The sequence below is a fragment of the Pinus tabuliformis genome, chromosome 8, assembly GCF_031772625.1.
Source record: "Pinus tabuliformis cultivar Carrire ecotype Pingquan chromosome 8, CPIR1, whole genome shotgun sequence".
Classification (NCBI taxonomy): domain Eukaryota; kingdom Viridiplantae; phylum Streptophyta; class Pinopsida; order Pinales; family Pinaceae; genus Pinus; species Pinus tabuliformis.
Genome location: NC_142294.1, coordinates 350961921 through 350974467, shown reverse-complemented (window position 1 = coordinate 350974467; position 12547 = coordinate 350961921). Strand labels below are relative to the sequence as shown.

At 34.4% G+C, this 12547-nt stretch overlaps 1 protein-coding gene across 1 annotated transcript; it reads right to left on the bottom strand.

Annotated features, from left to right (window-relative positions):
- Positions 1-2975: 2975 nt before the first annotated feature.
- On the bottom strand, positions 2976-12333 carry LOC149235587 (uncharacterized). The gene is made up of 3 exons (XM_089372157.1): positions 11842-12333; positions 5573-5851; positions 2976-4559 (listed from the first exon to the last, which is right to left on the bottom strand). Exons 1-3 carry the CDS (start codon positions 12046-12048, stop codon positions 3231-3233), a joined length of 1815 nt encoding a protein of 604 aa, XP_089228283.1. The 5' UTR covers positions 12049-12333; the 3' UTR covers positions 2976-3230.
- Positions 12334-12547: the final 214 nt, after the last annotated feature.

Genomic DNA, 12547 nt, shown 5'->3' with positions numbered 1-12547 from the left:
AACACCTCACATGAACTAGGTAGTTCATGTTGTGTTCGCCATTTCCAACATTACCAATATAAAATTATCCAAATTCAAGGTTGTCAATAGGAAAACTGCAAAATAATATAATTGGATATAGACAAGCATAAATGCTAAGCTAGATAGGGACACATCACCCAAAGTTCATTATCTAAGTTTTGAATGCTAGAGAGCCAAATGCTAGTTTTTCAATTCTCAAGCATATAACAAATTGGCCATTTTTCGGCCCACGCTAAAGAGCATTATAGGGAAGAATGTCTTTAAGGGATTGTTCAAAAGCAAGAGAAAAGATTTACCTTGTGTGGGGGAGTGGAATATGTTTCACTATTCCTAAATGTTGAATGAGATGTGCCCATAAAGTTCTATGATGAGAGTAGATGGACGGGGCCAAGAGTGATATAGCTCAATTCCTTCACTCTAGTGGCATCATAACATGGCTTGGAGGTGGTATGCTAGATACCTCTGGTCAAGGGGACAATTGCTCTCACACAACCAATTTATTAAATTATTGTCAAAATAATTATTATTTTGTTCCCTATGAATGTACAAAATTATCATTCCTACCTGTTTTAGAAAATTATGTATTGCGCATCCTATATGTAAACATTTTTTATTCTATTCATGGACATTTTGGTTGTCATGAAACCCTCAAAATCTATGTTTGTTATTCCATTGCATTCTTTTAGTTTGCATTGTTCATGCATTCATTGTCATTTTGGTCCATTTAGGGAGGTTATACTACATTGTTATTATGGGGAAATTGCCCTAGAGGGATGAAATTTAAAATTTGAAAAAACAAAATTGTGGCTATCCCGTATGATGGGAAATGATGTGACAAAAAGTACAACTTTATACTTGTCAATCTTATAGAATCGCATTGTTTAATGTAAAAGGAGTAGAAATATGGGTTTACGTCTAAATACAGAATTTGGAACTATAAACAATGTTTGATATTGTATAGCATGGCGGGATGGATGTGAGATCAAGTGCATCACAGTTGATCAAGTTAGTTACTAATGCCATCAACCTTCATAATAATTCATGAATGTTAGTGGGCAAATAAAGAATTATAAATTATAACTTTACATTTACATGCTACCCTAAAGTGATATATTAACCACAAAGAAAGAAAATTACAAGGATAGGCCAACATACACACCTCAATGCCATCTAAAAAACAAATATAATGGGTGTTCCAATATAATGGTAGTGTTTACACATGATAAACACACTGAATTTACTTGCACAAAATTGAGCAGTCATCACAAAAATTAATTGGTATAATATATGTATCCCATTAATATCAAAAATAAGTACACTAAAAATGAAAAATAAACTTCAATTCAAAAAAGAGATTAATGTCTCTTAAAACATAAGAGTCCTTTAAACATTAAACGACTATTTGAAAAACAGAGAGAATAATAATCATAAACAGTTTCAAAACAGTTAGAGAATAATAATTGTACACAGTTTCAAAAAGTATAAGAGAAAAACAACAACAAAAAACAAGGGAATAGTGAATGATATTATATAAGTATTGGAATATTAATCACAAAATATTTTGCTTCAAAAAAAATGAAGATATAAAAAATCATGACAAAATAAATGAACAAGGATAAGTGATAAGTGCCAATAAATAAGGTTTAAAGAAGAATAAAATTAAAAGCACAAATCAAACCAAGGAATAAGGGAAAAAACACAAAAAGAGGATATCAAACTTGATTCTACTTCTCCCTTGTTCCTCAACCCTTTTCATTTAGTGCCCTTTTTCTTTAATTCATTGAGTCACTCTACCAATCTTTTTAACATGTTTTCTTTCCCCCTTACATTATGTATTTTGATAGGTTTCATTTGCAATAATTCTTCTTATATAATAATAATTCTTCTTTTTCATTTGATTCATTGTAATTGCTTTTCATGTGTTTTTTCCGTCTTACATTTACATTATATTTACATTATATTTTTTGATATTTTTCATTTGCAATCATATATGATAACTAAATTAAATTTCTTAATAATGAGTGCAGTCTTCACCTACAACACATTGGTGAAAAATCTCATATGATAACAAGGTGAATTTTTTGAAAACCTTTTGCAATAAAAACATTATCTCACTTGACATCTCACCTCCAAAAAAAACTCCATGATGACAATGCCAAAAGGGCAATGCAAAAAGAAGTGAAGTGCTTTTAGAGAATTAAAAGGTACGCATGGATCTGTGGCGAAGCAAGGAAACCTTCAAAGGGGCAAAACAATAAGAAGTATTTGTGGGCCTGCTGAAATAAAGGATCTAAATCCTACAGAATCCAGTAGCTGTCATTCAAGCCAATGATATCAAGTAAATGTCAGTGAGTATACTCATCCACTGAATATAGACACAAATAAGTGATGGTAGATATGCTAAAACGCTCAAATAAGAAAAGATCAAAGTTTGTGAAGCTAGCAAAGGCTTAAAAACACAAAAACACCAGAGGGAAGAAAATTTGGAAGAAATCAGGATGGGATGGAAAGCCCTTAGGTTCCGTAAGAACTAGAAAGACTATTCACGTTCTAGCAATGAGCATACTAGATTGTATAGCTGAGTATTTTGGATCGTATAGCCATTAATTTAGACATATAAGAAGCGATGGTGGATAATTATTTCTAAAAAAAGGTTTTCAGTGTAAGTTGTGAAAAGACTAAGGGCACAAAACCAGGGTGGGATAGGAGATCTTCAAGTCCCTCACTACTTCAATCCTTCAACATCGAAAAGCAAGTCATGGAGGAGCGAAGAAAAATAATTCCACTTATTCTTAAATTGGATAATATTTTTTAAAAAATAAGGCTTCAAGGTTATTTATGCAAAGTAAGAGTCAATGCTAAGAAAGAAACCCGTGAAGAACCAGAAAAGCACGAAAATTAGCAGACATGACAAGCATATGGAGACCATATTTTAGGTGCCAATAATTACAATCTCTCTAAAGAGTTTTTTACACTTTAATACTGAAAACATGTCTCATTTACATCAACTCAATTCAACAGGTCCTCCAACTTTCAGAATACAACCAATGCATGTGCCACAAATCGACTATACATCAATAAATCAAATAACAAATAATTAACCACTCTTATCAATTCATTTGTACACCTTCCAAAATACAAGAGAGGTTTGACTGAGTTCTCTGGCAAACACTAAGATTGAAGAATTGCGATAATAATTCCTAGAGCAGTTACCGACCAAACCAGCCTTTCTGGGGCTGTATTTCACCACCATTCATTAACTTGTCTAAAACAATATTCAGATCCACTGTTTGTCCATTTTCTGTGAGCTTTCGAACCACTACCTTCACTTGATCCCTTGAGAAACCCATTGATGAAACTTTATCTATAACATCATCAACTGGAACCCTGTTTGTAGATGTAGTGCTTCCTGAAGCTGAACTACTTATACTTGTAGCCATGGGTAAAGAACGTTGTACAGGCTTTGCAGTAGGCAATCGTGGATGGCCACTCCCACCACTTGAAGCTGAAGAATCAGACTGAGGTACTCTAAAACGTGGCCCGCTGTAAGACTGAGAATCACCATATACTGGACTTGGACCATAAACTGGATTTAATGGCACAGGGCCACTAGTTCTTCCAAACGAGGGATCATAAGCTTGTTGTCCTCCAATTAATCTTTGAGATGATGGCAAAGGTAGTTGGGAAGGCATAGATTGAGGTTGTTGGCGTGAATTGGACACTCCATAATTTGTAAGCATATATGGAGGTTCTGGTCCATAATTACTCAGAGGTGTAGATGGTGACATTTGTACATGTGGCATTGGTTGAACCATGCCAGGAGGAGGAAGTTCAGATTGACCATATGGAATTGAAGCAACCTGGCTTGATGGTTGTTGCACTTGTGCCATCTGAATTGCATTTGGAGCTCCTTGTTGGACTTGGGAGGGAACTTGATACTCATGTGGTTGAGGACGAGGGGGTGGCAGAGATGTAGAAGATTGAATAGAATTTTGATAAGGTTCATTCGGTACAAAAGAAGTTAAGGGAAGTTCCTGTTTGGGCCCTAGAGATGGAGAGGCATACGTTTGTACTGTCTGTTGAGGTTGTGGAGCTGGAAATGCATTAGGTTGTGGAAGGCCTGACAGGTGGGGTTGAGGTTGTGGAGCTGGAAATGCATTAGGTTGTGGAAGGCCTGACAGGTGGGGTTGAGGTTGTGGAGCTGGAAATGCATTAGGTTGTGGAGGGCCTGACAGCTGGGGTTGAGGTTGTGGTGCTGGAAATGCATTATGCTGTGGAGGGCCTGACAGGTGAGGTTGTGGGGGTGATAGTATATTTTGGGCTGGGAGAGAATGAGAAGTTTGTGGCTGTGAGGGAAATGAAGAAAGTTCCGCTGACTGAGGCTTAGCTGAAGGCCCTTGTTGGTATTGACTATCGATAGAGCTAGATTCTAAGCTTTGCTGTGAAGCGGTGCAGTCATAAGGTTGGGATTTCACTTGTTGAGAATAAGCCTCAGCTATTTGTTGCTTGTCACGAAGAATCTGAACCCCTGTTTGAACCTGCAAAAGAAACTAATAATTAACAGCATTTCCCTTATATTAAATGGAAACTCCATATATAGTACGAGTGTAAATAGACTGACACCCTACACAAGTAGCAGGATTTTGAAGAAAGTTTTACATTTTTTGAATGTCCTAATTCTCGAACAATATTTTCAGCATTTCAATATTTTAGTCATAATCCAATTATGTATTCCATTTTTGCTTGTGCATGTTCTAGTTACAATTATAAGGTATCCCTTCCAGACATTGGATGCCAAAAGCTGTTGCAGTCTTCTACAAACATGCAAGGGTAAAGATCAAAAAGACAAAAACATCCTGCAAATTTTGGAACCACTTTCTGGGACAAAATGTATCCTGATACTCATTCAACACTTCTGCTCAATGGATATTTTTTTCTGTGAAAGCTGGAGATAATAACTTAAAGCATACAAGCTCTCGTTTGCTTTAAGGTACTTGCAAAAGCATCCATGTAGTACAGTGTACACCCATGTCCCCAAGGTCATTTTTTGATAGAATGAATGTAAATATTTATATTTTTACATTTATTATTTCTCCTACAAATTTGTTTCTAATTTTATTGCATTGACAATATTTGAGATGGCAAAAGCATGAAGATACAATTTACAAGACATTTAGCTCCAATTATGTATTTAGGTTTTTTACACATTTTAAGGAATGAAAATAAAGACAAGGAAAATGATGCTAGATGGTAGATACATGTGAGTCATTATTTTATAGCACAATCCTTCGTCCAAGTTGATGAAGCATGATATTTTTCAATGAATCTAACATCATTTACATTATCAAGGGCATGCAAATCATGATATATCAAGTCGTTGAGAAAGCACTCTAATAATTACACATTCTAATATTATAACCTCTGAGATGCAGAAATAGGATGCAAGTAACTTTTCTAATCTATGATATAACAAAGAGACACCAGTCTAGAATGTTTTTAGTTATAAGTTTAACAAAAAGAACCATAAAACATTAAATGAATGACATGTCACCTCTCTTAAAATGTTCTCCAGGGACCTCATCCGTCCATCAGTCTCCCCATGGCTATTGCCAACAGATATTTTCAATTCTCTCACTGAACCTTCCAGATGATGGGTTTTGTGTTCCAGTTTTGTCAATCGCCCGCATATTCCCTCCAGGGCGTTTACCAGATTGTCACCATGTTTCTTCATAGTACTTTCTACTGCTTCTATTGTTGCTGTCTCATAGTGAGCCTTGTCATGTTCCCACTTTGATTGTGCAACTTCTCGATACTCACTAGAACTGTGAATCTGATGTGCATACCATTCACACATAAACAAAATGTTAGCAATTTAATTTAGCTTAACTTTATCCGATGCTTATCTACATATTCTTATTGTTTGTGCCTAGTTAAAAGTTCCACTACTGATTTTCCAAATCTCCACCTTTACTGAGTGGGTAATATATATCTAGAGCACAAATTAATTGAGCATTGAGTCACAAGAGAAATCCGTGAAAATAATGTAGCTTGGAAGAGAATAAATAACTAGAAGGAAGCAGAATACAATCAGTAATAAACATCGAGCATTAATGACAAAAAATATAACTGCTTCTAAAGCTCTAACAAGAATTCTTTGGCCAGCAAATTCATGCAAAACCTACCAATCAATCATCAATGCAAGGACTTAATCTTTACTGTCACCATGAATACAATACAGCCAATATGCTGTTGTGCTCTATGCGGCACAGAGCAGGAGATTGAGGGCCTTTCAGGCAATGTTACCAGACTCGGAATCGGCAATAAATCGGTGAGGCAAAAGAGTGAAGAGTTCTAATCGGATCGGGAAAAAATCGGGGAAAAATCGGTGAATTCAATAAATAAAGATATAGATATATATTGAATTAAAAAACATTTTTCATTGATATTCAATAAAGCCATGTTCAAACAATGCATAATATCAATAGATGTCCAAAATTATGAGTCCAAACATGATCCAAAGTACTAAGTCCTGACTCCTAACCAGTGACTACATAGAACCAGAAGCATCTTCTTCTAAAAGTTTATAAAATACTGCATACTAATCAGTAAATAATCAGTAACTGAAATCTCTTGATTGCTACTGAAATGATACGATAATGGTTTGGTATTGAAATCTCTGACAGAGCACACGCTGAAGCTAGCATTGGAGCACACTGCACTCTACACCTCTATTACACTACGACTCTATTACGTGAAGTAAACTGAAACTGAAATCATGCCTCTATTACCTTCTCAGTGTATGAGTTGTGGGCCTGACCAGTGAGAAGTGAGTTACGGACCAACGTTTAATTTTTAACTAAACCATGCAATGAAAAATGCAAAAACCTCTAAAGTGAAAACCTTTGCTCACAGAGTTGAGGGTTGAAAATCCCCTCAATCGCCTAAATCACAATTAATCGGTGAGTCGCAAGTCAAACTCATGTTGACCACGAGTCAAACTTGGTCAACGTGAGTTTGACTCGCCCAGAGTTGAATCAGATCGTTTGAGGAAAGAGCAGAGTTTGACTCGTGATTAATCGCGAGTGATCGGAGATTCATGTTTCACTGCTTTCAGGAGGTGTGGTAATTTTCTGAGTTGAGTCTATGTTTGAGGAAAAAAATTGTCCGCCAAGCTGTTGTCAGCTTGATTTGCTTTGCCACAAAGAAACCAATATTTATAATAGGAGCTTCGGCGTAAATCACATAATGAAAGACTTTTGTCGACGCGTTTTGAGCCAGCAAGTGTGGCTCATCGTCAGGACAAGTTGAAGAAACAGATCCAGCTTTGCGTGTTAAATAGTATGAGCAGGGCCTCCAACAGCTATCTAGAATAACGGCTAGCTTTGACTTAGGGACAGTCAAAAAGTCAAATTGATTATTTCAAGGAAGATAGTAATGACCATACCTATATATAAATATATAATTATATAAATGAAATAATTTAAGAAGGGGTTTACTTTAATAATTAGTTAAAATGTATAATTTAATAATTAAAAAAAAAATTATTAAATGAGAATTAGTTAAATTGAAGACCTAACTTATTTATAAACCAGGTAAATGTAATTAAATAAAATAATAATACAAATCAGCAAATAAATAAATAATAATAATATATATTCGCTAGATAAATAAATAAATAGATAAAAATCTATATAAAAATAAAAATAATAATAATATATATAAATTAGTTATGAAAAAAAAATAAAGTAAATACTAATAATGATATATATCCGTTAATAAATAGATAAATTACCAATACTAACAATATATAAAAAATTAGTGACGAAAAATAATAAAATAATAATAATAATATATCTTCCTTAATAGATAAATAAAATTAGTATATAATAAAATAATAATAATATATATAAAAATTAGTTACGAAGAACTAATAAATAAATAATAATAATAAAAACATAAGTAAATAAATATTTGTTATAACAATAATAATTCGGGAAAGGGGGACGACTCACCAATAAAAATAAGCAAAATAATAATATATATTCGTTAATAAGTAATTAATTAAAAATATATATATATATATATATATATATATATATATATATATAGATAATATATAATAAAAAAAAATAATAATAAGAATAATAAGAATAAGTAAATAAATATTAGCTATAATAATAGATACCAATATCAATCCGGGAAAAAGGAGCGACACAAAATAAACAGGAGAAGGCCTGGAAAGAGTCCAGAGCCAAAAAGGATAAACCAAAGGAGAAAGGAAGGCTCCAGGGGAACGACAAAAGCGAAAAAAGATGAAAGAGGGGGGGAAGACTAAGAAGAAAGGGCAGGGATCCAACATCTACTGATCTTCCAGCCGTCATCTCTATTGAGATTGTTAGGCCTTCTTTCGATCTCAATAGCTTCCCTGAGTTTCCGATGATGGAACTGGGCAACCTTGGCAATAACCTTAGCCTCCTCAATACAAACGTGATGCTTGGTCTTATCCACATGCTCTGCCAGCGCTGAAGACTTGGTTCTCCCATGTTTTAGGTCAGCAGCATGTTCGCAAATCCTCTGATGGATGGAGCGCCCTGTTTCCCCGATGTAGGGGGTCCCACAAGAACAAGGGATCAAGTAGACACCCTTCATGTCCTTGGGGTTAACGGGATCTTTAACCGATCGGAGGGAATTACGAATAGTTTTGAGGGGTCTAAAGGAAGAGGGAATATTATACCTTTTAAGGATCCGAGCAATCCTGTCCGTGGTTCCTTGGACATATGGAAGGTGGACACCTGGTCGGCGTTCCTTAGGTTCTTTCCTAATAACTGCATTTCTAGATGCTTTAAGGAAAGCCTTCCGACCAAGGCGCCTACTATATCCATTTTCCACAAAGACATCAAGGAGATGGGATCTCTCCTTATCAAAGCTCTCATTATCAGAAATCCTGAGGGCACGAGTAGCGAGGGTGTTAAGGACACCCATCTTCTGAGCAGGGAAATGATGGGAATCGACATGAAGACACTGCTCAGTATGCGTTTTCTTCCGGAACACAGAGTGGGAGAGATAGCCGTCCTTATTCTTAGAAATAAGAATATCCAGGAAGGGGAGGTAACCATTGACCTCTTTCTCCATGGTGAACTTAATGGCAGAGGACTGAAAGGAAACTCAGGGAAGCTATTGAGATCGAAAGAAGGCCTAACAATCTCAATAGAGATGACGGCTGGAAGATCAGTAGATGTTGGATCCCTGCCCTTTCTTCTTAGTCTCCCCCCCCCCCTCTTTCATCTTTTTTCGCTTTTGTCGTTCCCCTGGAGCCTTCCTTTCTCCTTTGGTTTATCCTTTTTGGCTCTGGACTCTTTCCAGGCCTTCTCCTGTTTATTTTGTGTCGCTCCTTTTTTCCGGATTGATATTGGTATCTATTATTATAGCTAGTATTTATTTACTTCTTATTATTATTATTATTATTATTATTTTATTTTTTTTATTATATTATATATATATATATATATATATATATATATATTATTTTTTTTATTATATATATATATATATATATATATATATTTTAATTAATTACTTATTAACAAATATATATTATTATTTTGCTTATTTTTATTGGTGAGTCGTCCCCCTTTCCCGAATTATTATTGTTATAACAAATATTTATTTACTTATGTTTTTATTATTATAATTTATTTATTTATTTATTAGTTCTTCGTAACTAATTTTTATATATATTATTATTATTTTATTATATACTAATTTTATTTATCTATTAAGGAAGATATATTATTATTATTATTTTATTATTTTTCGTCACTAATTTTTTATATATTGTTAGTATTGGTAATTTATCTATTTATTAACGGATATATATCATTATTAGTATTTACTTTATTATTTTTTTTTCATAACTAATTTATATATATTATTGTTATTTTTATTTTTATATAGATTTTTATCTATTTATTTATTTATCTAGCGAATATATATTATTATTATTTATTTATTTGCTGATTTGTATTATTATTTTATTTAATTACATTTACCTTGTTTATAAATAAGTTAGGTCTTCAATTTAACTAATTCCCATTTAATAAAAAAAATTTAATTATTAAATTATACATTTTAACTAATTATTAAAGTAAACCCCTTCTTAAATTATTTCATTTATATAATTATATATTTATATATAGGTATGGTCATTACTATCTTCCTTGAAATAATCAATTTGACTTTTTGACTGTCCCTAAGTCAAAGCTAGCCGTTATTCTAGATAGCTGTTGGAGGCCCTGCTCATACTATTTAACACGCAAAGCTGGATCTGTTTCTTCAACTTGTCCTGACGATGAGCCACACTTGCTGGCTCGAAACGCGTCGACAAAAGTCTTTCATTATGTGATTTATGCCGAAGCTCTTATTATAACTATTATGGATCACAGAAGTCTCAATTCAACAAGAAACCAATATGTTATCCAGATATAGACCTACCAACTTAATGTGTAAGCAGAGTATAAAACTATCATGACAATACCGCAAAGCCTGCCTCAATTATCAAATCAATTAGTTGTGTGCTTGTCATAGTGAGTTTCCTGATGAAACACCACGGCAACTGCTACTGAGTTATCAGTATGTCAAACACCATGGTGCTTGGTGTGAGACCTGGGTACACTACAAAACAGCTTGATAATACCAAAAGGATATATTTAAACAGTGATTCACATATAGAATGACGATAAAGCTGCATATAACTTCACAAATTATATGACTACTCTTTCACTCAGCATTCCTTCCATTGCAGATTTACAATAGTATGATTGCGTGGTAGGAATGAACAGGACAACAAAAGTGATTGACATAAAAGGGAATGCACTTTGAAAAATACATGCATGTGATTAAGAAGAATACAATTAAATGGGTGTCAGCCACTGAAGCTTAATTTATACAACTATTCACTAGATAAATATCAAAGCTCAGCTGCTAATGCCTCTAACATGTTACGAGAGGATATATGACAGAAGGATAATAGTATTGTCATTACCGATGCTAAAGATGCACAAGAGATATCAAAACGGTTTAATACGGCTAATGGCAAGTCCCAAATATGTTAAATGGAAGTCAACCAAAAAAGTCTTGTATGCCTAGTTTCGTTCTTGTGTGCTCTGAAAACCAACAATCCACAGTGTAATATTATACAGTTGTCTCGTATGCTAGGTTGAATATAGAGGAATGTTATCCAGGTGGAAATAGTATTATCATTCAATGAATTCCAAAATAGTTGCCTGCAATGTCCTATCTATATGTTTTTAATTCACGTTTCCTCCGTGCAAAAAGAAATGGCTGCAACTTTCAATTTATCCATCCTCTGACCATCTTGTAAAGCCTTTTAAAATACCTTTTCATTTTTTTTGGGTGCAAAAACACATGTTTCAGTCTAACTTCAGTTCTTGAGGGAGGGATGTTTTGGGATAACCTAGTGACAAAGCATTGTATTGGGTCTTCCGATTTCTCCAGATCCACAAAACCTAGATAATTTCTGAATCTTTCCTTCCGACTACATCCATAAGGATCCACCGGTCATTCAATTCTTTGCAACCAGACTACAGAGCTTCAATATCGCCCAAACACAAAGTTGAGAATAAATACAAATTTCACAAACGTGCAAAAATAACCTCAAATATAGAAATTCCTTAGTAAATAAACATAACTGGAAAATCACAGAACCAGAAAACCAAATCAAGAAGCCAAAAGACATGACCGACAGGCGAAGGAGCTTAAAAGAGAAACAGAATACACATGCGGAATGTTGGAAGTTGTTACCGTAGAAGGGTTTTGAGCCTGAGAATTATAAGGGGGAAGCACGATATCCTTCTCAAACCCCAGATCATCCATCAGCTTGACCAATTCACTGCTGCTAATATTGTTATTATTCTGCAGCTGCGGCGGCGATGAGGAGAAAGGGGCAGTGTTGGGATGTAGAAGATCGTAAAAGGGCTCGTTCTCAGATCCTGTAATGTGGGCTTCCATTTTCTTGTGACGAGTCTAGGGTTCAGGGTTCGATCCTCGCAGAAGTAGGCGCAAGGAACGCACCAATGACAAATCCCGGAGCGGAGGAATGAAACTGTGTGGATGAAGTCCTCGATTGATTAGCTGTAAAAATAGACATCGATCGGAGCGCTACTCGACGCCGTAAGTGTTAGAAACCCCGTGGTTCCACGTTTCGTGGCAAAGCACTCCATATGATCCAGCGATAAGGCTAAATGGGCACTAAAATATATTACAATCATGGGTCGACTTCGATCATGGTTTCGTTTCCATGCTCAAGTGGTTTTGAAGTTCGGCATAAAGTCAAAATCTTTAAAAATACAGAAAATGCATAGAATTTCGAAATACCACACATTTTAAGTCGATCTTAAAAGGTGAAAAAGAAAAAGCAAATTGAAACTAATATCAATAGGATAATTGTATTATTATTATAATATTATTATTTAATTTTAAGGTCACAATCAAGCCAGATAGTTAGATA